Source organism: Oncorhynchus nerka, linkage group LG18 (assembly GCF_034236695.1).
Source record: "Oncorhynchus nerka isolate Pitt River linkage group LG18, Oner_Uvic_2.0, whole genome shotgun sequence".
Lineage (NCBI taxonomy): Eukaryota > Metazoa > Chordata > Actinopteri > Salmoniformes > Salmonidae > Oncorhynchus > Oncorhynchus nerka.
In genome coordinates this window covers 83,174,860-83,202,499 of record NC_088413.1, presented here as the reverse complement: position 1 = coordinate 83,202,499, position 27,640 = coordinate 83,174,860, and the positions used below count along the sequence as shown (strand labels likewise).

Below are 27,640 nucleotides of genomic sequence, written 5' to 3'. Positions count from 1 at the left end.
CGATTTGACGTTGCCCCCTCCCCCACACCATGATTTGACCTTGCCCCCCCCACACACACCATGATTTGACCTCCCCCCCCACATCATGATTTGACCTTGTTTCCCCCACATCATGATTTGACCTTGTCCCCCACATCATGATTTGACCTTGCCCCCCCACACCACATCATGATTCGAACCCCCCTAGAGCCGCCAGTTGTCTTGAAACCATCAGATACCATAAATCCAGTACAATAAGAAGGTTTCTGCTCAGCAAGTGACTGATCTATTTTCTCATCAAAGCTTGAGTTGGGAGATGTAATATGGTGTGAGAACAATACAGCCAGATCAAGCCATAGAGACAATATGCTGTGAAAATGTAACTTTTTATTAGGTTAATGTTACATTTTTTAAAATAAACATTGTGGTCGGTTGAGCTCGGCTTTTGCCAAAGTGTTCTTGACTCAGAAAAGGTTGGTGCCCATTGTATCGGGGTATAACGGTAGCAAAACCAAGTTCAAGGTAGTCCCTTCGTTTCCTGTTTCTTCCGTTTGGCGCCTAATGAATAAAGGTCTACTTGATTACCAGAGTGTCCCCCCCAAAAAATGGCACCCTATTCCCTAAAATAGTGCACTACTTTTGACCAGAGCCCATAGGGAATAGGGGGGGCCATTCGGGACAGCCCCGCTGTTAGAACCTGGGCTGGTATAAGGCGACGCGGCCACTGAGACAGCCTGACGCCAGCTGGCAGTGGGTTGGGGAGAACTTGGTGGTGAGGACCACATCACTGTGGGAGTAGATGGACCGCACCTCTCGGAGACAGCTGGTCTGGACGGGAAGGCAGTCAGACAGCTCCATACAGTTCTCGTCGAAGGACAGCAGTCGTACTCCGTACCTGCTGGGACAACACTTGATTACAAAAGTGGAACACTGTGTCCGAGCTCCAAATAGACACCAATCCAGACACACTCGTGGAGATCGGAGATTTTATAGGCTAAGCAATATGACAATAAGTGCACCTTGCCCTCTGATAGGCTAAGCAATATGACAATAAGTGCACCTTGCCCTCTGATAGGCTAGGTAGATGTTTTACCATACCGATTTCCACAAGGACTTAGGGGTGGATTTGGGCCTGTATCTTCAGGTTTCTTCTCTTCAGGCTCCTATCACTTGTTCAACCAAGAGTTATATATATATATATATATATATATATATAGTAATAGCGGAGTAGAAACCATAATACTCTCTACCTATAGGGGGAGCAGAAACCATAATACTCTCTACCCATAGGGGGAGCAGAAACCATAATACTCTCTACCCGTAGGGGGAGTAGAAACCATAATTCTCTCTACCCGTAGGGGGAGCAGATGTCATAATACTCTCTACCTATAGGGGGAGCAGATGTCATAATACTCTCTACCTATAGGGGGAGCAGATGTCATAATACTCTCTACCTATAGGGGGAGCAGATGTCATAATACTCTCTACCTATAGGGGGAGCAGATGTCATAATACTCTCTACCCATAGGGGGAGCAGATGTCATAATACTCTCTACCTATAGGGGGAGCAGATGTCATAATACTCTCTACCCGTAGGGGGAGCAGATGTCATAATACTCTCTACCTATAGGGGGAGCAGATGTCATAATACTCTCTACCTATAGGGGGAGCAGATGTCATAATACTCTCTACCTATAGGGGGAGCAGATGTCATAATACTCTCTACCTATAGGGGGAGCAGATGTCATAATACTCTCTACCTATAGGGGGAGCAGATGTCATACTACTCTCTACCTATAGGGGGAGCAGATGTCATACTACTCTCTACCTATAGGGGGAGCAGATGTCATAATACTCTCTACCTATAGGGGGAGCAGATGTCATAATACTCTCTACCTATAGGGGGAGCAGATGTCATAATACTCTCTACCTATAGGGGGAGCAGATGTCATAATACTCTCTACCTATAGGGGGAGCAGATGTCATAATACTCTCTACCTATAGGGGGAGCAGATGTCATAATACTCTCTACCCATAGGGGGAGCAGATGTCATTATACTCTACCTATAGGGGGAGCAGATGTCATAATACTCTCTACCTATAGGGGGAGCAGATGTCATAATACTCTCTACCTATAGGGGGAGCAGATGTCATAATACTCTCTACCTATAGGGGAGCAGATGTCATAATACTCTCTACCTATAGGGGGAGCAGATGTCATAATACTCTCTACCTATAGGGGGAGCAGATGTCATAATACTCTCTACCTATAGGGGGAGCAGATGTCATAATAATCTCTACCCATAGGGGGAGCAGATGTCATAATACTCTCTACCTATAGGGGGAGCAGATGTCATAATACTCTCTACCTATAGGGGGAGCAGATGTCATAATACTCTCTACATGTAGGGGGAGCAGGTGTCATAATACTCCCTACCCATAGGGGGAGCAGATGAGCCGCCCGTCAGGACTGAAGCACAACTCCTTGATGTAGCCCCTCCCCACGTTAGCCTCCTCGATGTAGTGGGTCAGACGTAGAGAGCAGCGCGGTGAGACGGGGGGACGTGTGGGGGAGCCATCCTGGAACTCATACACACATGTCCACTGGAGAGGGAAGAGGAGAGAGGGGGAGAAGAGAGAGGGAGGGAGGAGGAGGAGAGAGAGGGAGGAGTAGAAGAGAGAGGGAGTGAGGAGGAGGAGAAGAGAGGAAGGGAGGAGGAGGAGAAGAGAGAGGGAGTGAGGAGGAGAAGAGAGGAAGGGAGGAGGAGGAGAAGAGAGAGGGAGAGAGGGAGGAGAGAAAGGAGGGAGTTGGAGAAGAGAGAGGGAGGGAGGAGGAGAAGAGAGAGGGAGGGAGGAGGAGAAGAGAGAGGGAGGAGGAGAGCGGGAGGGAGGAGGAGGAGAGGGAGGGAGGAGGAGGAGAGAGGGAGGGAGGAGGAGGAGAGAGGAGGGAGGAGGAGAGAGGGAGGAGGAGGAGAGAGGGAGGAGGAGAGAGGGAGGGAGGAGGAGAGAGGGAGGGAGGAGGGGGAGAAGGAGAGAGGGAGGGGGAGAAGGAGAGAGGGAGGGGGAGAAGGAGAGAGGGAGGAGAGGGGAGAGAGGCAGGGAGGAGGAGAGAGGCAGGGAGGAGGAGAGGGGCAGGGAGGAGGAGAGAGGGCAGGGAGGAGGAGAGAGGGCAGGGAGGAGGAGAGAGGGCAGGGAGGAGGAGAGAGGCAGGGAGGAGGAGAGTGAAGGGGAAGGACAGAGGAATAGGGGAGGAAGAGGAGAGAAAGGAGGGAGTTGGAGAAGAGAGGAGAGAGGAGGAGAGAGGGAGGGGGAGGGAGGGAAAGAAGAGAGGGAGGATAACAGGAAGACAGAGGAAGAGTGGAGAAACAGAAGAGGGTTAGAGACTAAACGTAACCTGCTCATCAATGCTGACAGACAGAGCATGTCCAAGTGCAATCTTAAATGGACCCCAAAGCCCTTGTGGAGATTGAGAGGATTTGATTGGTACAAGCAATAATGAAACGTCCACCGAGCCAATCAAAGGGCAAGGTGGAGATACAGGGCCTTCAGAAAGTATTCACACCCCTTGGACTTATTCCACATTTTGTTGTTACAGCCGGAATTCAAAAATAAACTCACCTACTACTCTACACATAATAATGACAAAGCGAAAACCTGTTTTTTTAAGAAATGTTAGCAAATTTATTGAAAATGAAATCCAGAAATATTGAATTTACATAAGTATTCACACAGCTCAGTCAATACTCTGTCAAGCCCGCCCCGTTGGCAGCAAAAACAGCTGAGAGTCTTTCTGGGTAAGTTTCTTTAAGAGATTTCCACACCTGGATTGTGAAACATTTACCAATTACTATTTATTTCTTTTTTTTGTTGTTGTTGAAACTCTGTCAAATTGGTTGTTGATCATTGTTAAGACAACCATTTTTCGGGTCTTACCATAGATTTAACTAGATTTAAGTCAACACTGTAACTCGGCCCCCGTCCAAAGTGTGATTAATAACTCAAAGGGATATTCAGTGGTGTAAAAGATACTTTAAAGTACTACTTAAGTAGTTTTTGGGGATATCTGTACTTTACTATTTATATTTTTCACTACTTTTACTCCATTACATTCCTAAAGAAAATAAAAGTACTTTTTACACCGGACATTGTCCCTGGCACTCAAAAGTATTAGTTACATTGTCCCTGGCACTCAAAAGTATTAGTTACATTGTCCCTGGCACTCAAAAGTATTAGTTACATTGTCCCGGGCACTCAAAAGTATTAGTTACATTGTCCCTGACACTCAAAAGTATTAGTTACATTGTCCCTGACACTCAAGTTTTAGTTACATTTTGAATGCTTAGCAGGACAGGAAATTGGTCCAATTCACAAACTTATCAAGAGAACATCCCTGGTCATCTCTACTGCCTCTGATCTGGAGGACTCACTAAACAGAGAACATCCCTGGTCATCCCTACTGCCTCTGATCTGGTGGACTCACTAAACAGAGAACATCCCTGGTCATCCCTACTGCCTCTGATCTGGAGGACTCACTAAACAGAGAACATCCCTGGTCGTCCCTACTGCCTCTGATCTGGAGGACTCACTAAACAGAGAACATCCCTGGTCATCCCTACTGCCTCTGATCTGGAGGACTCACTAAACAGAGAACATCCCTGGTCATCCCTACTGGCTCTGATCTGGAGGACTCACTAAACAGAGAACATCCCTGGTCGTCCCTACTGCCTCTGATCTGGAGGACTCACTAAACAGAGAACATCCCTGGTCGTCCCTACTGCCTCTGATCTGGAGGACACAAATGCTTAGTTTGTAAATGATGTCTGAGGAGCCCCTTTCTATTTGTAATTTTTTTTTTTGTTAAAAAAAATCATGCCATCATGCTTTGCGGATGAGAAAAGAGAAATAAGTTACTTTTACTTTTGATACTTAAGTATATTTAGAACCAAATACTTTAGACTTTTACTGGGTGAGTAATTTACTGGGTGATTTAGGTGATGTAGGGGAGAGGTGTGTAGTGATGTAGGGGAGAGGTGTGTGTTGATGTAGGGGAGAGGTGTGTAGTGATGTAGGGGAGAGGTGTGTAGTGATGTAGGGGAGAGGTGTGTGTAGTGATGTAGGGAGAGGTGTGTAGTGATGTAGGGAGAGGTGTGTAGTGATGTAGGGGAGGTGGTGTGATGTAGTGATGTAGGGGGAGAGGTGTGTAGTGATGTAGGGAGAGAGGTGTGTAGTGATGTAGGGGAGGTGTGTAGTGATGTAGGGGAGAGGTGTGTAGTGATGTAGGGGAGAGGTGTGTAGTGATGTAGGGGAGAGGTGTGTAGTGATGTAGGGGAGAGGTGTGTAGTGATGTAGGGGAGAGGTGTGTAGTGATGTAGGGGAGAGGTGTGTAGTGATGTAGGGGAGAGGTGTGTAGTGATGTAGGGAGAGGTGTGTTGATGTAGTGTTGAGTGATGTAGGGAGAGGTGTGATGTAGTGATGGGAGAGGTGTGTGTTGATGTAGGGGAGAGGTGAGTGATGTAGGGGAGAGGTGTTGATAGTGATGTAGGGGAGAGGTGTGTTGATGTAGTGATGTAGGGGAGAGGTGTGTGTTGATGTAGTGATGTAGGGGAGAGGTGTGTGTTGATGTAGTGATGTAGGGAGAGGTGTGTGTTGATGTAGTGATGTAGGGAGAGGTGTGTGTTGATGTAGTGATGTAGGGAGAGGTGTGTAGTGATGTAGGGAGAGGTGTGTGTGATGTAGTGATGTAGGGAGAGGTGTGTGTTGATGTAGTGATGTAGGGAGAGGTGTGTGTTGATGTAGTGATGTAGGGAGAGGTGTGTGTTGATGTAGTGATGTAGGGAGAGGTGTGTGTTGATGTAGTGATGTAGGGAGAGGTGTGTGTTGATGTAGTGATGTAGGGAGGTGTGTTGATGTGAGAGAGAGGTGTAGTGATGTAGGGGAGAGTGTGTGTTGATGTAGTGATGTAGGGAGAGGTGTGTGTTTATGTAGTGATGTAGGGAGAGGTGTGTAGTGATGTAGGGAGAGGTGTGTAGTGATGTAGGGGAGAGGTGTGTGATGTAGAGGAGAGTGATGTAGGGGAGAGGTGTGTAGTGATGTAGGGGAGAGGTGTGTAGTGATGTCTGATGTAGGGAGAGAGTGTGTGGATGTAGGGAGAGGTGTGTGTTGATGTAGGGGAGAGGTGTGTGATGTGATGTAGGGGAGAGGTGTAGTGATGTAGGGGAGAGGTGTGTAGTGATGTGTAGTGATGGGGAGAGGTGTGTAGTGATGTAGGGGAGAGGTGTGTGGATGTGATGTAGGGAGAGGTGTGATGTAGTGATGTAGGGGAGAGGTGTTGATGTAGTGATGTAGGGAGAGGGTGTGTGTTGATGTAGTGATGTAGGGGAGGTGGTGATGTAGTGATGTGATGTGTAGGGGGGGAGAGGTGTGTTGATGTAGGGGAGAGGTGTGTAGTGATGTAGGGGAGAGGTGTGTGTGATGTAGTGATGTAGGGGGAGAGGTGTGTGTTGAGTAGTGATGTAGGGGAGAGGTGTGTGTTGAGAGGTGTAGTGATGTAGGGGAGAGGTGTGTAGTGGGAGAGGTGTGTGTTGATGTAGTGATGTAGAGAGTGTGTTGTATGTAGTGATGTAGGGGAGAGGTGTAGTGATGTAGGAGAGGTGATGTGTAGGGGAGAGGTGTGTGTGTGTGATGTAGGGGGGAGAGGTGTGTGTGATGTAGGGGAGGGGAGAGGTGTGTGTTGATGATGTAGTGATGTAGGGGAGAGGTGTGTAGTGATGTAGGGGAGAGGTGTGTGTTGATGTAGTGATGTAGGGGAGAGGTGTGTGTGATGTAGGGAGAGGTGTGTAGTGATGGGAGAGGTGTGTGTTGATGTAGTGATGTAGGGGAGAGGTGTGTGATGATGTAGTGATGTAGGGAGAGAGATGTGTGTGTAGGGAGATGTAGTTGATGTAGAGAGGTGTGTAGTGATGTAGGGAGAGGTGTGTAGTGATGTAGGGGAGAGGTGTGTGTGATGAGTGATGGGAGAGGTGTGTAGTGATGGGAGAGGGAGAGGTGTGTGTGATGTAGGGGAGAGGTGTGTAGTGATGTGATGTAGGGAGAGGTGTGTAGATGTAGGGATGTAGGTGTGTAGTGATGTAGGGGAGAGGTGTGTTGATGTGATGTAGGGAGAGGTGTAGTGATGTAGGGAGAGGTGTGTGTGATGTAGGGGAGAGATGTAGATGGGGGGAGAGGTGTGTAGTGATGTAGGGGAGGTGTGTAGTGATGTAGGGGAGATGTAGGTAGGGGAGAGGTGTAGTGATGTAGTGAGAGGGTGTAGGGGGAGAGGTGTGTGTTGATGTAGTGATGTAGGGGAGAGGTGTGTAGTGATGTAGGGAGAGGTGTGGTGTGTAGTGATGTAGGAGAGGTGTGTGTGATGTAGGGAGAGGTGATGTAGGGAGAGGTGTGTGTTGATGTAGTGATGTAGGGAGAGTGTGTGCTGATGGGATGTAGGGAGAGGTGTGTGTTGAGTGATGTAGGAGAGGTTGATGTAGTGATGTAGGGAGAGGTGTGTAGTGATGTAGGGAGAGGTGTGTGTGTGATGTAGGGAGAGGTGTGAGTTGATGTAGTGATGTAGGGAGAGAGGTGTTGATGTAGTGATGTAGGGAGAGGTGTGTAGTGATGTAGGGAGAGGTGTGTGTTGATGTAGTGATGTAGGGGAGAGGGTGTGTGTAGTGATGTAGATGATGATAGGGAGAGGTGTGTGTTGATGTAGGGGAGAGGTGTGTAGTGATGTAGGGGAGAGGTGTGTAGTGATGTGTGATGTAGGGGAGAGGTGTGTATGTAGTGATGTAGAGGTGTGTGATGTGGGGAGAGGTGTGTGTAGTGATGTAGGGAGAGGTGTGTGTTGATGTAGTGATGTAGGGGAGAGGTGTGTGTAGTGATGGGGGAGAGGTGTGTGTTGATGTAGATGTAGGGAGAGGTGTGTAGTGATGTAGGGAGAGGTGTGTAGTGATGTAGGGAGAGAGGTGTGTAGTGATGTAGATGATGTAGGGAGAGGTGTGTAGTGAGTGATGTAGGGAGAGGTGTGTGTTGATGTAGTGATGTAGGGAGAGGTGTGTGTGAGTGATGTAGGGTAGAGAGGTGTGTGTTGATGTAGGGATGTAGGGGGGAGAGGTGTGTGTTGATGTAGTGATGTAGGGGAGGTGTGTGTTGATGTAGTGATGTAGGGGAGAGGTGTGTGTAGGGGATGTAGGGGTGTGTGTGATGATGTGTAGTGATGTAGGAGAGGTGTGTAGTGATGTAGGGAGAGGTGTGTGATGTAGTGATGTAGGGAGAGAGGTGTGTGTGTAGTGATGTAGGGAGAGGTGTGTGTTGATGTAGTGATGTAGGGGAGGTGGTGTAGTGATGTAGGGGAGAGGTGTGTGATGTAGTGATGTAGAGAGAGGTGTAGTGATGTAGGGGAGAGGTGTAGTGATGTAGTGATGTAGATGGGGGAGAGGTGTGTTGATAGTGATGGGGAGAGGATGTAGTGATGTAGTGTGTGTTGATGTAGGGAGAGAGGTGTGTGTGTGATGTAGGGGAGAGGTGTGTGTTGATGTAGTGATGTAGGGAGAGGTGTGTAGTGATGTAGGGAGAGGTGTAGTGATGTAGGGAGAGGTGTAGTGATGATGTGTTGTGATGATGTAGGGAGAGGTGTGTGTTGATGTAGTGATGTGGGGAGAGGTGTGTGTTGATGTAGTGATGTAGGGTGTGATAGTGATGTAGGGGAGAGGTGTGTAGTGATGTAGGGAGAGGTGTGTTGATGTAGTGATGTAGGGGAGAGGTGTGTGAGTTGTGTAGATGTAGGGGGATGTAGTGATGTAGGGAGAGGTGTGTGTTGATGTAGTGATGTAGGGAGAGGTGTGTGTGATGAGTGATGTAGGGGGAGAGGTGTGTGTGATGTAGGATGTAGGGAGAGGTGTGTAGTGATGTAGGGGAGAGGGATGTGTGTGTTGATGTAGTGATGTAGGGGAGAGGTGTGTGTTGATGTAGTGATGTAGGGGAGAGGTGTGTGTTGATGTAGTGATGTAGGGAGAGGTGTGTGTTGATGTAGTGATGTAGGGAGAGGTGTGTGTTGATGTAGTGATGTAGTGATGTAGGGGAGAGGTGTGTAGTGATGTAGGGAGAGGTGTGTGTGATGATGTAGTGATGTGAGGTGTAGGATGTGTGTGTTGATGTAGTGATGTAGGGAGAGGTGTGTGTTGATGTAGTGATGTAGGGAGAGGTGTGTGTGATGTGTGTGTAGTGATGTAGGGGAGAGGTGTGTGTTGATGTAGTGATGTAGGGAGAGTGTGTGTTGATGTAGTGATGTAGGGGAGAGGTGTGTAGTGATGTAGGGAGAGGTGTGTGTAGTGATGTAGGGGAGAGGTGTGTTTGATGTAGTGATGTAGGGAGAGGTGTGTGTTGATGTAGTGATGTAGGGAGAGGTGTGTGTGATGTAGGATGTAGGGAGAGGTGTGTGTTGATGTAGTGATGTAGGGAGAGGTGTGTGTTTAGTAGTGATGTAGGGAGAGGTTGTGTAGTGATGTAGGGAGAGGTGTGTGTGATGTGATGGTGTGTAGTGATGTAGGGGAGTGTGTGTTGATGTAGTGATGTAGGGGAGAGGTGTGTGTTGATGTAGTGATGTAGGGGAGGTGGTGGTGATGTAGGGAGGAGAGGTGTGTAGTGATGTAGGGGAGAGGTGTGTAGTGATGTAGGGGAGAGGTGTGTGTTGATGTAGTGATGTAGGGGAGGTGTGTAGTGATGTAGGGAGAGGTGTGTGTTGATGTAGTGATGTAGGGAGAGGTGTGTGTTGATGTAGGGGAGAGGGGGTGTGTAGTGATGTGAGGAGAGAGATGTAGGGGAGAGAGGTGTAGTGATGTAGGGGAGAGGTGTGTGTTGATGTAGTGATGTAGGGGAGGTGTGTGTGATGTAGTGATGTAGGGGAGAGAGTGTGTAGTGATGTAGGGGAGAGGTGTGTAGTGATGTAGGGGAGAGGTGTGTGTTGAGTGATGTAGGGGAGAGGTGTGTGTTGATGTAGTGATGTAGGGAGAGGTGTGTGTTGATGTAGTGATGTAGAGGAGAGGTGTGTTGATGTAGGGGAGATGTAGGATGGGGGGAGAGGTGTGTTGATGTAGTGATGTAGGGGAGAGGTGTGTGTTGATGGATGTATGTAGGGGAGAGGTGAGGTGATGTAGGAGAGGTGTGTGGTGATGTAGGGAGAGGTGTGTTGATGTAGTGGATGTAGGGGAGAGAGAGATGTAGTGATGTAGGGGAGAGGTGTAGTGATGTAGGGGGAGAGGTGTGTGTGTGATGTAGGGGAGAGGTGTGTGTGATGTAGGGGATGTAGGGGAGAGGTGTGTGATGTAGGGGAGGAGAGAGAGTAGTGATGTAGGGGGAGAGGTGTGTGTTGATGTAGTGATGTAGGGGAGAGGTGTGTGTGATGTTGATGTGTGTGATGTAGGGAGGTGTGTAGTGATGTAGGGGAGAGGGGTGTGTTGATGTAGAGGGGAGAGGTGTGTGTTGATGTAGTGATGTAGGGGGAGAGGTGTGTAGTGATGTAGGGATGTAGTGATGAGGTGTGTGTGATGTAGTGATGTAGGGAGAGGTGTGTAGTGATGTAGTGATGTAGGGAGAGGTGTGTGTGATGTAGTGATGTAGGGGAGAGGTGTGTAGTGATGTAGGGGAGAGGTGTGTGTTGATGTAGTGATGTAGGGGAGAGGTGTGTAGTGATGTAGTGATGTAGGGAGAGGTGTGTGTTTATGTAGTGATGTAGGGGAGAGGTGTGTAGTGACTGTATGTGAGAGGTGTGTAGGAGAGGGGAGAGGTGTGTTGATGTAGTGATGTAGGGGAGAGGTGTGTGTTGATGTAGTGATGTAGGGGAGAGGTGTGTGTTGAGTGATGTAGGGAGAGGTGTGGTGATGTAGGGGAGAGGTGTGTAGTGATGTAGGGGAGAGGTGTGTAGTGATGTAGGGGAGAGGTGTGTTGATGTAGTGATGTAGGGGAGAGGTGTGTAGTGATGTAGGGGAGAGGTGTGTGTTGATGTAGTGATGTAGGGGAGAGTGTGTGTAGTGATGTAGGGAGAGGTGTGTGTTGATGTAGTGATGTAGGGGAGAGGTGTGTAGTGATGTAGGGAGAGGTAGTGAAGTAGGGAGAGGTGCAGTGATGTAGGGGAGAGGTGTGTGTGATGTAGTGATGAGGGAGAGGTGTGTAGTGATGTGGGGAGAGGTGTGTTGATGTAGTGATGTAGGGGAGAGGTGTGTAGTGATGTAGGGGAGAGGGGGTGTTGATGTAGTGATGTAGGAGAGGTGTGTTGATGTTGATGTAGGGAGGTGTGATGTAGTGATGTAGGGAGGTGTGTGTTGATGTAGTGATGTGAGAGGTGTGTAGTGATGTAGGGGAGAGGTGTGTAGTGATGTAGGGGAGAGGTGTGTGTTGATGTAGTGATGTAGGGGAGAGGTGTGTGTTGATGTAGTGATGTAGGGGAGAGGTGTGTGTGTTTATGTAGTGATGTAGGGGAGAGGTGTGTAGTGATGTAGGGATGAGAGGTGTGTGTAGTGATGTAGTGATGGGAGAGGTGTGATGAGGAGAGGTGATGTAGTGATGTAGGGGAGAGGTGTAGATGTGGGGAGAGTGTAGTGATGTAGGGGGAGAGGTGTGTAGTGATGTAGGGGAGAGGTGTGTTGATGTAGTGATGTAGGGGAGAGGTGTGTATGTAGTGATGTAGGGAGAGGTGTGTTGATGTAGTGATGTAGGGGAGAGGTGTGTGTTGATGTAGTGATGTAGGAGAGAGGGGTGTGTTGATGTAGTGATGTAGGGGAGAGGTGTGTGTTGATGTAGTGATGTAGGGGAGAGGTGTGTGTTGATGTAGTGATGTAGGGGAGAGGTGTGTAGTGATGTAGGGAGAGGTGTGTAGTGATGTAGGGAGATGTAGTGATGTAGGGAGAGGTGTGTGTTGATGTAGTGATGGAGGAGAGTGTGTGTTGATGTAGTGATGGGGAGAGGTGTGTATGTAGTGATGTAGGGAGAGGTGTGTTGATGTAGTGATGTAGGGGAGAGGTGTGTGTGAATGTAGTGATGTAGGGAGAGGTGTGTGTTGATGTAGGATAGAGAGGTGTGTAGTGATGTAGGGGAGAGGTGTGTGTTGATGTAGTGATGTAGGGGAGGTGTGTGTTGATGTAGTGATGTAGGGGAGAGGTGTGTGGTGATGTAGGGGAGTGTGTGTGTGACGTAGAGGAGAGGTGTGTGTATGGATGTAGAGGGGATGTAGTGATGAGAGGTGTGTAGTGATGTAGGGGAGAGGTGTGTGTTGATGTAGTGATGTAGGGAGAGGTGTGTGTTGATGTAGGAGAGGTGTGTGTTGATGTAGGAGAGGTGTGTAGTGATGTAGGGAGAGGTGTGTAGTGATGTAGGGGAGAGGTGTAGTGATGTAGGGTGAGAGGTGTGTGTTGATGTAGTGATGTAGGAGAGGTGTGTAGTGATGTAGGGGAGAGGTGTGTAGTGATGTAGGGGAGAGGTGTGTAGTGATGTAGGGGAGAGGTGATGTATGATGTAGGGAGAGGTGTGTGTTGATGTAGTGATGTAGGGAGAGGTGTGTGTTGATGTAGTGATGTGGAGAGGTGTGTGTTGATGTAGTGATGTAGGGAGAAGTGTGCGGATGTAGTGATGTAGGGAGAGGTGTGTGTTGATGTGAGAGGTGTGTGTAGTGATGTAGGGAGAGGTGTGTTGATGTAGTGATGTAGGAGAGAGTGTGTTGATGTAGTGATGTAGGGGAGAGGTGTGTGGTGATGTAGGGAGAGGTGTGTAGTGTGATGTGATGTGTAGTGATGTAGGAGAGTGTGTAGATGTAGAGAGGGTGTAGTGATGTAGGGGAGAGGTGTGTTGATGTAGTGATGTAGGGGAGAGGTGTGTGTTGATGTAGTGATGTAGGGGAGAGGTGTGTTGATGTAGTGATGTAGGGGAGAGGTGTGTGTTGATGTAGTGATGTAGGGGAGAGGGGTGATGTAGTGAGGTGTAGATGTAGGGGAGAGGTGTGTAGTGATGTAGGGGAGAGGTGTGTGTTGATGTAGTGATGTAGGAGAGGTGTGTGTTGATGTAGTGATGTAGGGAGAGGTGTGTTTGATGTAGTGATGTAGGGGGAGAGGTGTGTAGTGATGTAGTGATGTAGGAGAGGTGTGTGTGGATGTAGTGATGTAGGGGAGAGGTGTGTGTTGATGTAGGAGGAGAGTGTGTGTAGTGATGTAGGGGAGAGGTGTGTGTTGATGTAGTGATGTAGGGGAGAGGTGTGTTGATGTAGTGATGTAGGGAGAGGTGTGTGGTGATGTAGGGGAGAGGGTGTGTAGTGATGTAGGGGAGAGGTGTGTAGTGATGTAGGGGAGAGGTGTGTAGTGATGTAGGGGAGGTGTGTAGTGATGTAGGGAGAGGTGTGTGTTGATGTAGTGATGTAGGGGAGAGGTGTGTGTTGATGTAGGGGAGATGTAGGGGAGAGGTGTGTAGTGATGTAGGAGAGGTGTGTAGTGATGTAGGGGAGGTGGCGCTGATGTAGTGATGTAGGGGAGAGGTGTGCAGGTGATGCAGTGATGTAGGATGTAGGGGAGAGTGTGTAGTGATGTGGGGAGAGGTGTGTGATGTAGAGAGGTGTGTGTGATGTAGGGATGTAGGGAGGTGTGTAGTGATGTAGGGGAGAGGTGTGTGTTGATGTAGTGATGTAGGGGAGAGGTGTGTAGTGATGTAGGGGAGAGGTGTGTAGTGATGTAGGGGAGAGGTGTGTAGTGATGTAGGGGAGAGGTGTGTAGTGATGTAGGGGAGAGAGTGTGTAGTGATGTAGTGATGTAGGGAGAGGTGTGTAGTGATGTAGGGGAGGTGTGTAGTGATGTAGGGGAGAGAGGTGTGTAGTGATGTAGGGGATGTAGTGATGTAGGGGATGTAGGGGAGGTGTGTAGTGATGTAGTGATGTAGGGGAGAGTGTGTTGATGTAGTGATGTAGGGGAGAGGTGTGTGTTGATGTAGTGATGTAGGGGAGAGGTGTGTGTTGATGTAGGGAGAGGTGTGTGATGTAGGGGATGTGATGTAGGAGAGGTGTGTAGTGATGTAGGGGAGAGGTGTGTGTTGATGTGGTGTAGAGGTGTGTAGAGTAGGGGAGAGGTGTGTGTTGATGTAGTGATGTAGGGGAGGTGTGATGTAGTGATGTAGGGAGAGTGTGTGATGTAAAGAGGTGTGTAGTGATGTAGGGGAGAGGTGTGTGTTGATGTAGTGATGTCGGGGGAGAGGTGTGTGTTGATGTAGTGTTGTAGGGGAGAGGTGTGTGTTGATGTGGATGTAGAGGAGAGGTGTGTAGTGATGTAGGGGGAGAGGTGTGTAGTGATGTAGGGGAGAGGTGTGTGTTGATGTAGTGATGTAGGGGAGAGGTGTGTAGTGATGTAGGGGGAGAGGTGTGTAGTGATGTAGGGAGAGGTGTGTGTTGATGTAGTGATGTAGGGGAGAGGTGTGTGTTGATGTAGTGATGTAGGGGAGAGGTGTGTTTGATGTAGTGATGTAGGGGAGAGGTGTGTAGTGATGTAGGGAGAGGTGTGTAGTGATGTAGGGAGAGGTGTGTAGTGATGTAGGGGAGAGGTGTGTAGTGATGTAGGGAGAGGTGTGTGTTGATGTAGTGATGTAGGGGAGAGGTGTGTAGTGATGTAGGGGAGAGGTAGGAAGTAGGGGGAGGTGTGTAGTGATGTAGGGGAGAGGTGTGTTTGATGTAGTGATGTAGGAGAGGTGTGTAGTGATGTAGGGGAGAGGTGTGTGTTGATGTAGTGATGTAGGGGGAGAGGTGTAGGATGTAGGGGAGAGGGGTGTGTTGATGTAGTGATGTAGGGGAGAGGTGTGTGTTGATGTAGTGATGTAGGGAGAGGTGTGTAGTGATGTAGGGGAGAGGTGTGTGTTGATGTAGTGATGTAGGGAGGTGTGTAGTGATGTAGTGATGTAGGGAGAGGTGTGTTGATGTAGTGATGTAGGGGAGAGGTGGTGGGATGTAGAGGAGAGGTAGTGATGATAGGGAGAGGTGTGTGTTGATGTAGTGATGTAGAGAGGTGTGTGTTGATGTAGTGATGTAGGAGAGGTGTGACGCAGTGATGTAGTGATGTAGGAGAGGAAGTAGTGATGTAGTGATGTAGGGGAGAGGTGTGTGATGTAGGGGAGAGGTAGGAGGAGAGAGGGGTGTGTGTAGTGATGTAGGGGAGAGGTGTGTTGATGTAGTGATGTAGGGGAGAGGTGTGTGTTGATGTAGTGATGTAGGGAGAGGTGTGTGTGATGTAGGGAGGTGTGTAGTGATGTAGGAGGTGTGTAGTGATGTAGGGGAGAGGTGTGTGTTGATGTAGTGATGTAGGGGAGAGGTGTGTGTGATGTAGGGAGAGAGTGTTGATGTTGATGTAGTGATGTAGGGAGAGGTGTGTAGTGATGTAGGGGAGAGGTGTGTAGTGATGTAGTGATGTAGGGGAGAGGTGTGTAGTGATGTAGGGAGAGGTGTAGTGATGTAGTGGAGAGGTGTGTGTTGATGTAGTGATGTAGGGGAGGTGTGTGGTGATGTAGTGATGTAGGAGAGGTGTGTAGTGATGTAGGGAGAGGTGTGTAGTGATGTAGGGGAGAGTGTGTTGATGTAGTGATGTCGGGAGAGGTGTGTGTTGATGTAGTGTTGTAGGGAGAGGTGTGTGTTGATGTAGTGATGTAGAGGAGAGGTGTGTGTGTAGGGAGAGGTGTGTAGTGATGTAGGGAGAGGTGTGTGTTGATGTAGTGATGTAGGGGAGAGGTGTGTAGTGATGTAGGGGAGAGGTGTGTTGATGTAGTGGATGTAGGGGAGAGGTGTGTGTTGATGTAGTGATGTAGGGGAGAGGTGTGTGGTGATGTAGGGGAGAGGTGTGTGGTGATGTAGGGGAGAGGTGTGTAGTGATGTAGGGGAGAGGTGTGTAGTGATGTAGGGGAGAGGTGTGTGTTGATGTAGTGATGTAGGGGAGAGGTGTGTAGTGATTAGATGTGTGTTGATGTAGGGGAGAGGTGTGTAGTGATGTAGGGGAGAGGTGTGTGTGTAGTGATGTAGGGGGGAGAGGTGTGTGTTGATGTAGTGATGTAGGGGAGAGGTGTGTAGTGATGTAGGGAGAGGTGTGTAGTGTAGGGGGAGAGTGTGTAGTGATGTAGGGGAGAGGTGTGTGTTGGATGTAGTGATGTAGGGGAGAGGTGTGTAGTGATGTAGGGGAGAGGTGTGTGTTGATGTAGTGATGTAGGGGAGAGGTGTGTAGTGATGTAGGGGAGAGGGGTGTGTTGATGTAGTGATGTAGGGGAGAGGTGTGTGTTGATGTAGTGATGTAGGGAGAGGTGTGTTGATGTAGTGATGTAGGGAGAGGTGTGTTGATGTAGTGATGTAGGGAGAGTGTGTAGTGATGTAGATGTAGTGATGTAGGGGGAGGAGGTGTGTGTTGATGTAGTGATGTAGGAGAGGTGTGTGTTGATGTAGTGATGTAGGGGAGAGGTGTGTGTGTTTATGTAGTGATGTAGGGGAGAGGTGTGTATGATGTAGTGATGTAGGGGAGAGGTGTGTGAGTGATGTAGTGATGTAGGGGAGAGGTGTGTTGATGTATGATGTAGGGGAGAGGTGTAGTGATGTAGGGGAGAGGTGTGTGTTGATGTGTGATGTAGGAGGTGTGTGTTGATGTAGTGATGTAGGGGAGAGGTGTGTAGTGATGTAGGGGAGAGGTGTGTGTTGATGTGTAGTGATGTAGGGAGAGGTGTAGTGATGTAGGAGAGGTGTGTGTTGATGTAGTGATGTAGGGAGAGAGGTGTGTAAATTGATGTAGGGGAGAGGTGTGTGTATTGATGTAGGGGAGAGGTGTGTGTGGGGAGAGGTGTGTAGTGATGTAGGGGAAGGTGTGTGTTGATGTAGTGATGTAGGGGAGAGGTGTGTAGTGATGTAGGAGAGGTGTGTAGTGAAGTAGGGGGAGAGTGTGTAGTGATGTAGGAGAGAGGTGTGTGTTGATGTAGTGATGTAGGGGAGAGGTGTGTAGTGATGTAGGGAGAGTGTGTGTTGATGTAGTGATGTAGGGAGGTGTGTAGTGATGTGGGGAGAGGGGTGTGTTGATGTAGTGATGTAGGGGAGAGGTGTGTGTTGATGTAGTGATGTAGGGGAGAGGTGTGTAGTGATGTAGTGATGTAGGGAGAGGTGTGTTGATGTAGTGATGGGGAGAGGTGGTAGTGATGTAGGGAGAGGTGTGTAGTGATGTAGGGGAGAGGTGTGTGTTGATGTAGTGATGTAGGGGAGAGGTGTGTAGTGATGTAGGAGAGTGTGTGTGTTTATGTAGTGATGTAGGGGAGAGGTGTGTATGATGTAGGATGTAGGGGAGGTGGTAGTGATGTAGGGGAGAGGTGTGTAGTGATGTAGGGAGAGGTGTGTGTTGATGTAGTGATGTAGGGGAGAGGTGTGTAGTGATGTAGGGGAGGTGTGTAGTGATGTAGGGGAGAGGTGTGTAGTGATGTAGGGAGAGGTGTGTGTTGATGTAGTGATGTAGGGGAGAGGTGTGTGTTGATGTAGTGATGTAGGGAGAGGTGTTTTGATGTAGTGATGTAGGGGAGAGGTGTGTGTTGATGTAGTGATGTAGGGGAGAGGTGTGTTGATGTAGTGATGGTAGGGGAGGAGGTGTGTTGATGTAGTGATGTAGGGGAGGTGTGTGTTGATGTAGTGATGTAGGGGAGGTGTGATGTAGGAGAGGTGTGTAGTGATGTAGGGAGGAGGTGTGTAGTGATGTAGGGGATGTGTGTTGATGTAGTGATGGCAGGGAGGGTGTGTGTTGATGTAGTGATGTAGGGAGAGGGTGTGTTTGATGTAGTGATGTAGGGAGAGGTGTGTGTTGATGTAGTGATGTAGGGAGAGGTGTGTGCGGATGTAGTGATGTAGGGGAGAGGTGTGTGTTGATGTAGAGGAGAGGTGTGTGTAGTGATGTAGGGGAGAGGTGTGTTGATGTAGTGATGTAGTGATTGATGTAGTGATGGAGAGGTGTGTGGTGATGTAGGGAGAGGTGTGTAGTGATGGGAGAGGTGTAGTGATGTAGGGGGAGAGGTGTAGTGATGTAGGGAGGTGTGTAGTGATGAGAGGTGTGTGTTGATGTAGTGATGTAGGGGAGAGGTGTGTGTGATGTGGGGAGAGGTGTGTGTTGATGTAGGGGAGAGTGGTGTAGTGATGTAGGGAGAGGTGTGTAGTGATGGGAGGTGTGTGTTGATGTAGTGATGTAGGGGAGAGGTGTGTGTTGATGTAGTGATGTAGGGGTGAGGTGTGTAGTGATGTAGGGGAGAGGTGTGTAGTGATGTAGGGGAGAGGTGTGTAGTGATGTAGGGGAGAGGTGTGTTGATGTAGTGATGTAGGGAGAGGTGTGTGTTGATGTAGTGATGTAGGAGAGGTGTGTTGATGTAGTGATGTAGGGATAGGTGTGTATTGATGGTGATGTAGGGAGAGGTGTGTGCGGATGTAGTGATGTAGGAGAGGTGTGTGTTGATGTGGAGGAGAGTGAGATGTAGGGGGGGAGAGGTGTGTGTTGATGTAGTGATGTAGGGGAGAGTGTGTGTTGATGTGTAGTGATGTAGGGGAGAGGTGTGTGGTGATGTAGGGGAGGTGTAGTGATGTAGGGGAAGGTGTGTAGTGATGTAGGGGAGAGGTGTGTAGTGATGTAGGGGAGAGGTGTGTAGTGATGTAGGGGAGAGGTGTGTAGTGATGTAGGGGAGAGGTGTGTGTTGATGTAGTGATGTAGGGGAGAGGTGTGTGTTGATGTAGTGATGTAGGGGAGAGGTGTGTGTTGATGTAGTGATGTAGGGGAGAGGTGTGTAGTGATGTAGGGGAGAGGTGTGTAGTGATGTAGGGGAGAGGTGTGTAGTGATGTAGGGGAGAGGTGTGTGTTTGATGTAGTGATGTAGGAGAGGTGTGTGTTGATGTAGTGATGTAGGGGGAGAGGTGTGTGTTGATGTAGTGATGTAGGAGAGGTGTGTTTGATGTAGTGATGTAGGAGAGGTGTGTATGTGGATGTGGTGATGTAGGGGAGAGGTGTGTTGATGTAGAGGAGGTGTGTAGTGATGTAGGAGAGGTGTGTGTTGATGTAGTGATGTAGGGGAGAGGTGTGTGTTGATGTAGTGATGTAGGGGAGAGGTGTGTGGTGATGTAGGGAGAGTGTGGTGATGTAGGGGAGAGGTGTGTAGTGATGTAGAGGTTGTGTAGTGATGTAGGGGAGAGGTGTAGTGATGTAGGGGAGAGGTGTGTGTTGATGTAGTGATGTAGGGGAGAGGTGTGTGTGATGTAGGGAGAGGTGTGTGTTGATGTAGGGGAGAGGTGTGTGTAGTGATGTAGGGGAGAGGTGTGTAGTGATGTAGGGAGAGGTGTAGTGATGTAGTGATGTAGAGAGGTGTGTAGTGATGTAGGGAGAGGTGTGTAGTGATGTAGTGATGTAGGGGGAGAGGTGTGTGTTGAGTGATGTAGGGGAGAGGTGTGTAGTGATGTAGGGAGAGGTGTGTGTCGATGTAGTGATGTAGGAGAGGTGTGTAGTGATGTAGGGGAGAGGTGTGTGTTGATGTAGTGATGTAGGGGAGAGGTGTGTAGTGATGTAGGGGAGAGGTGTAGTGATGTAGGGGAGAGGTGTGTAGTGATGTAGGGAGAGGTGTGTAGTGATGTAGGGGAGAGTGTGTAGTGATGTAGGGGAGAGGTGTGTAGTGATGTAGTGATGTAGGGGAGAGGTGTGTAGTGATGTAGGGAGAGGTGTGTAGTGATGTAGGGGAGAGGTGTGTGTAGTGATGTAGGGGAGAGGTGTGTGTTGATGTAGTGATGTAGGAGAGGTGTGTGTTGATGTAGTGATGTAGGGAGAGTGTGTGTTGATGTAGTGATGTAGGGGAGAGGTGTGTGTTGATGTAGGGGAGAGGTGTGTAGTGATGTAGGGGAGAGGGTGTGTAGTTGATGTGTAGTGATGTAGGGAGAGAGTGTGTGTTGATGTAGGGGAGAGGTGTGTAGTGATGTAGGGGAGAGGTGTGTTGATGTAGTGATGTAGGAGGTGTGTGGTGATGTAGTGATGTAGGGAGAGGTGTGTAGTGATGTAGGGGAGAGGTGTGTAGTGATGTAGGGGAGAGGTGTGTGTTGATGTAGTGATGATGGGAGAGGTGTGTGTTGATGTAGTGTTGTAGGGGAGAGGTGTGTGTTGATGTAGTGATGTAGGGAGAGGTGTGTGTAGTGATGTAGGGGAGAGGTGTGTAGTGATGTAGGGGAGAGGTGTGTGTGTTGATGTAGTGATGTAGGGGAGAGGTGTGTGTTGGGGATGTAGTGATGTAGGGGAGAGGTGTGTTGATGTAGTGATGTAGGGAGAGGTGTGTGTTGATGTAGTGATGTAGGGGAGAGGTGTGTTGATGTAGTGATGTAGGGGAGAGGTGTGTAGTGATGTAGGGGAGAGGTGTGTAGTGATGTAGGGGAGAGGTGTAGTGATGTAGGGGAGAGGTGTAGTGATGTAGGGGAGAGGTGTGTTGATGTGTGATGTAGGGGAGAGGTGTGTAGTGATGTAGGGGAGAGGTGTGTTGAAGTAGGGAGGTGTGTAGTGATGTAGGGGAGAGGTGTGTTGATGTAGTGATGTAGGGGAGAGGTGTGTAGTGATGTAGGGAGAGGTGGATGTAGTGATGTAGGGAGAGGTGTGTATGTGTGATGTAGGGGAGAGGGTGTGTTGATGTAGTGATGTAGGAGAGGTGTGTTGATGTAGTGATGTAGGGAGAGGTGTGTAGTAGTGATGTAGGGAGAGGTGTGTGTTGATGTAGTGATGTTTAGGAGAGGTGTGTAGTGATGTAGAGAGGTGGTGTGTTGTTGATGTAGTGATGTAGGGGAGAGGTGTGTAGTGATGTAGAGGAGAGGTGTGTAGTGATGGAGGAGAGGTGTGTGTTGATGTAGTGATGTAGGGGAGAGGTGTGTGTTGATGTAGTGATGTAGGGAGAGGTGTGTTGATGTAGTGATGTAGGGGAGAGGTGTGTAGGATGTGTAGGGGAGGTGTGTGTAGTGATGTAGTGATGTAGGGAGAGGTGTGTTGATGTAGTGATGTAGGGGAGAGGGTAGTGATGTAGGGAGAGGGTGTGTTGATGTAGTGATGTAGGGAGAGGTGTGTAGTGATGTAGTGATGTAGAGAGGTGTGTAGTGATGTAGGGGAGAGGTGTGTTTGATGTAGTGATGTAGGGGAGAGTGTGTTGATGTAGTGATGTAGGGGAGAGGTGTGTGTTGATGTAGTGATGTAGGGGAGAGGTGTGTGTTGATGTAGTGATGTAGGGGAGAGTAGTGATGTAGTGATGTAGTGATGATGTAGGGAGAGGTGTGTAGTGATGTAGGGAGAGGTGTGTAGTGATGTAGGGGAGAGGTGTGTGTTGATGTAGTGATGTAGGGAGAGGTGTGTGTTGATGTAGTGATGTAGGGAGAGGTGTGTGTTGATGTAGTGATGTAGGGAGAGGTGTGTTGATGTAGTGATGTAGGGATGAGGGTGGTGTAGTGATGTAGGGGAGAGGTGTGTAGGATGATGTAGGGGAGAGGTGTGTAGTGATGTAGAGGAGAGGTGTGTGTTGATGTAGGGATGAGGTGTGTGTTGATGTAGTGATGTAGGGGAGAGGTGTGTGTTGATGTAGTGATGTAGGGAGAGGTGTGATGTAGGGGAGAGGTGATGATGTAGGGAGAGGTGTTGTAGTGATGTAGGGGAGTGGTTGATGTAGTGATGTAGGGGAGAGGTGTGTATGTGATGTAGTGATGTAGGGAGAGGTGTGTAGTGATGTAGGGAGAGGTGTGTGTTGATGTGTGATGTAGGGGAGAGTGTGTAGTGATGTAGGGAGAGGTGTAGTGATGGGGGGAGAGGTGTGTTGATGTAGGAGATGTATGTAGGGAGAGGTGTGTAGTGATGTAGGGAGAGGTGTGTAGTGATGTAGGGAGGGTGTGTTGATGTAGTGATGTCGGGGAGAGGTGTGTGTTGATGTAGTGATGTAGAGAGGTGTGTGTTGATGATGTAGGTGTGTAGTGATGTAGGGTGAGGTGTGTAGTGATGTAGGGAGAGGTGTGTGTTGATGTAGTGATGTAGGGGAGAGGTGTGTAGTGATGTAGGGGAGAGGTGTGTGTTGATGTAGTGATGTAGGGGGGAGAGGTGTGTAGTGATGTAGTGATGTAGGGAGAGGTGTGTTGATGTAGTGATGTAGGGAGAGGTGTGTTGATGTAGTGATGTAGGGAGAGGTGTGTAGTGATGTAGTGATGTAGGGGAGAGGTGTGTAGTGTAGTGATGTAGGGGAGGTGTGTGTTTGATGTAGTGATGTAGGGGAGAGGTGTGTGTTGAGTAGTGATGTAGTGGAGAGGTGTGTAGTGATGTAGGATGTAGGGAGAGGTGTGTAGTGATGTAGGGGAGAGGTGTGTGTTGATGTAGTGATGTAGGGGAGAGGTGTGTGTGATGTAGTGATGTAGGGAGAGTGTAGTGATGTAGGGGAGAGTGTGTAGTGATGTAGGGGAGAGTGTGTGTTGATGTGATGTAGTGTGTGATGTAGGAGAGGTGTGTGTTGATGTAGTGATGTAGGGGAGAGGTGTGTGTTGATGTAGTGATGTAGGGAGAGGTGTGTGTTGATGTAGTGATGTAGGGAGAGGTGTGTGTTGATGTAGTGATGTAGGGAGAGGTGTGTAGTGATGTAGTGATGTAGGGAGAGGTGTGTGTTGATGTAGTGATGTAGGGGAGAGGTGTGTGTGTGATGTGTTGATGTAGGGAGAGGTGTGTAGTGATGTAGTGATGTAGGGGAGAGGTGTGTGTTGATGTAGTGATGTAGGGGAGAGGTGTGTAGTGATGTAGGGGAGAGGTGTGTGTTGATGTAGTGATGTAGGGAGAGGTGTGTGTTGATGTAGTGATGTAGGGAGAGGTGTGTGTTGATGTAGTGATGTAGGGAGAGGTCTGTGTTGATGTAGTGATGTGTGTTGATGGGAGAGGTGTGTAGTGATGTAGTGATGTAGGGGAGAGGTGTGTAGTGATGTAGTGATGTAGGGGAGAGGTGTGTAGTGATGTAGGGGAGAGGTGTGTGTTGATGTAGTGATGTAGGGGAGAGGTGTGTGTTGATGTAGTGATGTAGGGGAGAGGTGTGTAGTGATGTAGGGGAGAGGTGTGTTGATGTAGTGATGTAGGGGAGAGGTGTGTGTTGATGTAGGGGAGAGGTGTGTTGATGTAGTGATGTAGGGGAGAGGTGTGTGTTGATGTGTTGATGTAGGGGAGAGGTGTGTAGTGATGTAGTGATGTAGGGAGAGTGTGTGTTGATGTAGTGATGTAGGGAGAGGTGTGTAGTGATGTAGGGGAGAGGTGTGTGTTGATGTAGTGATGTAGGGGAGAGGTGTGTGTTGATGTAGTGATGTAGGGGAGAGGTGTGTGTTGATGTAGTGATGTAGGGGAGAGGTGTGTGTTGATGTAGTGATGTAGGGGAGAGGTGTGTAGTGATGTAGTGATAGGTGTGTGTTGATGTAGTGATGTAGGGGAGAGGTGTGTGTTGATGTAGTGATGTAGGGAGAGGTGTGTGTTGATGTAGTGATGTAGGGGAGAGGTGTGTAGTGATGTAGGGGAGAGGTGTGTAGTGATGTAGTGATAGGTGTGTGTTGATGTAGTGATGTAGGGGAGAGGTGTGTGTTGATGTAGTGATGTAGGGAGAGGTGTGTGTTGATGTAGTGATGTAGGGAGAGGTGTGTGTGATGTAGTGATGTAGGGGAGAGGTGTGTAGTGATGTAGGGGAGAGGTGTGTGTTGATGTAGTGATGTAGGGGAGAGGTGTGTTGATGTAGTGATGTAGGGAGAGGTGTGTGTTGATGTAGTGATGTAGGGAGAGGTGTGTGTTGATGTAGTGATGTAGGGGAGAGGTGTGTGTTGATGTAGTGATGTAGGGGAGAGGTGTGTAGTGATGTAGGGAGAGGTGTGTGTTGATGTAGGGGAGAGGTGTGTGATGTAGGGGAGAGGTGTGTAGTGATGTAGTGATGTAGGGAGAGGTGTGTAGTGATGTAGGGGAGAGGTGTGTAGTGATGTAGTGATGTAGGGAGAGGTGTGTGTTGATGTAGTGATGTAGGGGAGGTGTGTGTTAATGTAGTGATGTAGGGGAGAGGTGTGTGTTAATGTAGTGATGTAGGGGAGAGGTGTGTGTTGATGTAGTGATGTAGGGGAGAGGTGTGTGTTGATGTAGTGATGTAGGGGGAGGTGTGTGTTGATGTAGTGATGTAGGGAGAGGTGTGTGTGTTTATGTAGTGATGTAGGGAGAGGTGTGTGTGTTTATGTAGTGATGTAGGGAGAGGTGTGTGGTGATGTAGTGATGTAGGGGAGAGGTGTGTAGTGATGTAGGGGAGAGGTGTGTGTTGATGTAGGGGAGAGGTGTGTGTTGATGTAGTGATGTAGGGGAGAGGTGTGTGTTGATGTAGTGATGTAGGGGAGAGGTGTGTAGTGATGTAGGGGAGAGGTGTGTGTTGATGTAGTGGAGAGGTGTGTGTTGATGTAGTGATGTAGGGGAGAGGTGTGTGTAGATGTCGGGGTGCAGTGTGGTGAAAGTTACCTCCTGGGGGTTTTGGGGGGTCAGGTGACTCACCTCCTGGTCATCCATGTTGGAGGAGCAACGTATGAGGGCAGCCCAGCCTTTAGGGTGAAGCTGGAGAGAGGTGATGCAGTTCCCCCTGTCCCTCTCTCCTGGGATCTCTGGAGTCAACACCTCCAAACTATTCCTGGGGGAGAGACCTGGGAGAGGGAAGAGGGGCAGCAACATGAAGTTAACACGAGGGCTGGCACCACAACCTCCTAACCGTGTAGGTTAGTGTTAACACGAGGGCTGGCACCACGACCTCCTAACCGTGTAAGTTAGTGTTAACACGAGGGCTGGCACCACGACCTCCTAACCGTGTAGGTTAGTGTTAACACGAGGGCTGGCACCACGACCTCCTAACCGTGTAGGTTAGTGTTAACACGAGGGCTGGCACCACGACCTCCTAACCGTGTAGGTTAGTGTTAACACGAGGGCTGGCACCACGACCTCCTAACCGTGTAGGTTAGTGTTAACACGAGGGCTGGCACCACGACCTCCTAACCGTGTAGGTTAGTGTTAACACGAGGGCTGGCACCACGACCTCCTAACCGTGTAGGTTAGTGTTAACACGAGGGCTGGCACCACGACCTCCTAACCGTGTAGGTTAGTTATGTGTAGTTATGGGTAAAGACAGTCATAACCAATAAAAAACACCCGTTCTATTCCATCTATTTCTATGGCAGCACACACAGTCAGCAGGAGAACATATGAAACAAAGGTTATTACTGTGACCGCTGTCACCACTGTGACCGCTGTCATTACTGTGAGCGCTGTCACCACTGTGACCGCTGTTATTACTGTGACCGCTGTCATCGCTGTGAGCGCTGTCATTACTGTGAGCGCTGTCACCACTGTGACCGCTGTTATTACTGTGACCGCTGTCATTACTGTGACCGCTGTCATTACTGTGAGCGCTGTCACCACTGTGACCGCTGTCATTACTGTGAGCGCTGTCACCACTGTGACCGCTGTTATTACTGTGACCGCTGTCATCGCTGTGAGCGCTGTCATTACTGTGAGCGCTGTCACCACTGTGACCGCTGTTATTACTGTGACCGCTGTCATTACTGTGAGCGCTGTCATCACTGTGACCGCTGTCACCACTGTGACCGCTGTCATTACTGTGAGCGCTGTCATCGCTGTGAGCGCTGTCATCGCTGTGAGCGCTGTCATCACTGTGAGCGCTGTCATCACTGTGAGCGCTGTCATCACTGTGAGCGCTGTCACCACTGTGACCGCTGTCATTACTGTGAGCGCTGTCACCACTGTGACCGCTGTTATTACTGTGACCGCTGTCATCGCTGTGAGCGCTGTCATTACTGTGAGCGCTGTCACCACTGTGACCGCTGTTATTACTGTGAGCGCTGTCATTACTGTGAGCGCTGTCACCACTGTGACCGCTGTTATTACTGTGACCGCTGTCATTACTGTGACCGCTGTCATTACTGTGAGCGCTGTCATCACTGTGACCGCTGTCACCACTGTGACCGCTGTCATTACTGTGAGCGCTGTCATTACTGTGACCGCTGTCATCACTGTGACCGCTGTCATCGCTGTGAGCGCTGTCATCACTGTGAGCGCTGTCATCACTGTGAGCGCTGTCACCACTGTGACCGCTGTCATTACTGTGACCGCTGTCACCACTGTGACCGCTGTCACCACTGTGACCGCTGTCATTACTGTGAGCGCTGTCATCACTGTGAGCGCTGTCATCACTGTGAGCGCTGTCACCACTGTGACCGCTGTCATTACTGTGACCGCTGTCACCACTGTGATCACTGTGACCGCTGTCACCGCTGTGATCACTGTGACCGCTGTCATCACTGTGACCGCTGTCATCACTGTGACCGCTGTCATCACTGTGACCAGATCACCTTTATCAGATCACTGACAGTCAACACAACACACTACAGACAGTCAACACAACACACTGACAGTCAACACAACATAACACAGACAGTCAACACAACACAGACAGTCAACACAACACACTGACAGTCAACACAACACACTGACAGTCAACACAACACAACACACTGACAGTCAACTAGGGCTGACCCCATTTAGTCGACTGGTAAATTGTTTGGTCGACAGATTTCATTAGTCGATTATGAAACATGTTCATGGTGCACAAGACAGGTCTGATTGGCTCCTGTCTCAGTGGACTGATCCATTGCGGAGGCCGATTGGCTCCTGTCTCAGTGGACTGATCCATTGCCGAGGCCGATTGGCTCCTGTCTCAGTGTAACTGATCCATTTCGGAGGACGATTGGCTCCTGTCTCAGTGGACTGATCCATTTGCCGAGGCCGATTGGCTCCTGTCTCAGTGGACTGATCCATTTCGGAGGCCGATTGGCTCCTGTCTCAGTGGACTGATCCATTGCCGAGGCCGATTGGCTCCTGTCTCAGTGGACTGATCCATTTCGGAGGACGATTGGCTCCTGTCTCAGTGGACTGATCCATTTCGGAGGACGATAGTAAACGGCTCTCTATCCACTGGATGTGTACCAAACTCACTAAAAGTGGCAGTAATAAAGCCTCTCTTGAAAAAGCCAAACCTTGACCCAGAAAATATAAAAAACTATCGGCCTATATCGAATCTTCCATTCCTCTCAAAAATTTTAGAGAAGGCTGTTGCGCAGCAACTCACTGCCTTCCTGAAGACAAACAATGTATACGAAATGCTTCAGTCTGGTTTTAGACCCCATCATAGCACTGAGACGGCACTTGTGAAGGTGGTAAATGACATTTTAATGGCAACGGACCGAGGCTCTGCATCTGTCCTCGTGCTCCTAGACCTTAGTGCTGCTTTTGATACCATCGATCACCACATTCTTTTGGAGAGATTGGAAACCCAAATTGGTCTACACGGACATGTTCTGGCCTGGTTTAGATCTTATCTGTCGGAAAGATATCAGTTTGTCTCTGTGAATGGTTTGTCCTCTGACAAATCAACTGTAAATTTCGGTGTTCCTCAAGGTTCTGTTTTAGGACCACTATTGTTTTCACTATATATTTTACCTCTTGGGGATGTTATTCAAAACATAATGTAAACTTTCACTGCTATGCGGATGACACAC

General features: G+C 49.0%; 1 protein-coding gene across 4 annotated transcripts in view; it reads right to left on the bottom strand.

Moving 5' to 3' along the window:
* Positions 1-346: 346 nt before the first annotated feature.
* The window catches only part of wdr32 (WD repeat domain 32), a 46,811-nt gene continuing 19,517 nt past the window's right edge, over positions 347-27,640 (bottom strand). Inside the window, exons 6-8 of one of the 4 annotated variants that reach the window (XM_065004427.1) lie at positions 24,537-24,715; positions 2,417-2,583; positions 347-877 (exon numbers count right to left, since the gene is read on the bottom strand). In XM_065004427.1, the coding sequence (XP_064860499.1) occupies positions 670-877; positions 2,417-2,583; positions 24,537-24,715 (554 nt within the window). In that variant the 3' untranslated portion in view covers positions 347-669. The remainder of the gene's footprint in view (positions 878-2,416; positions 2,584-24,536; positions 24,716-27,640) is intronic. The other 3 variants (XM_065004428.1, XM_065004429.1, XM_065004430.1) reach the window with 3 other exon arrangements.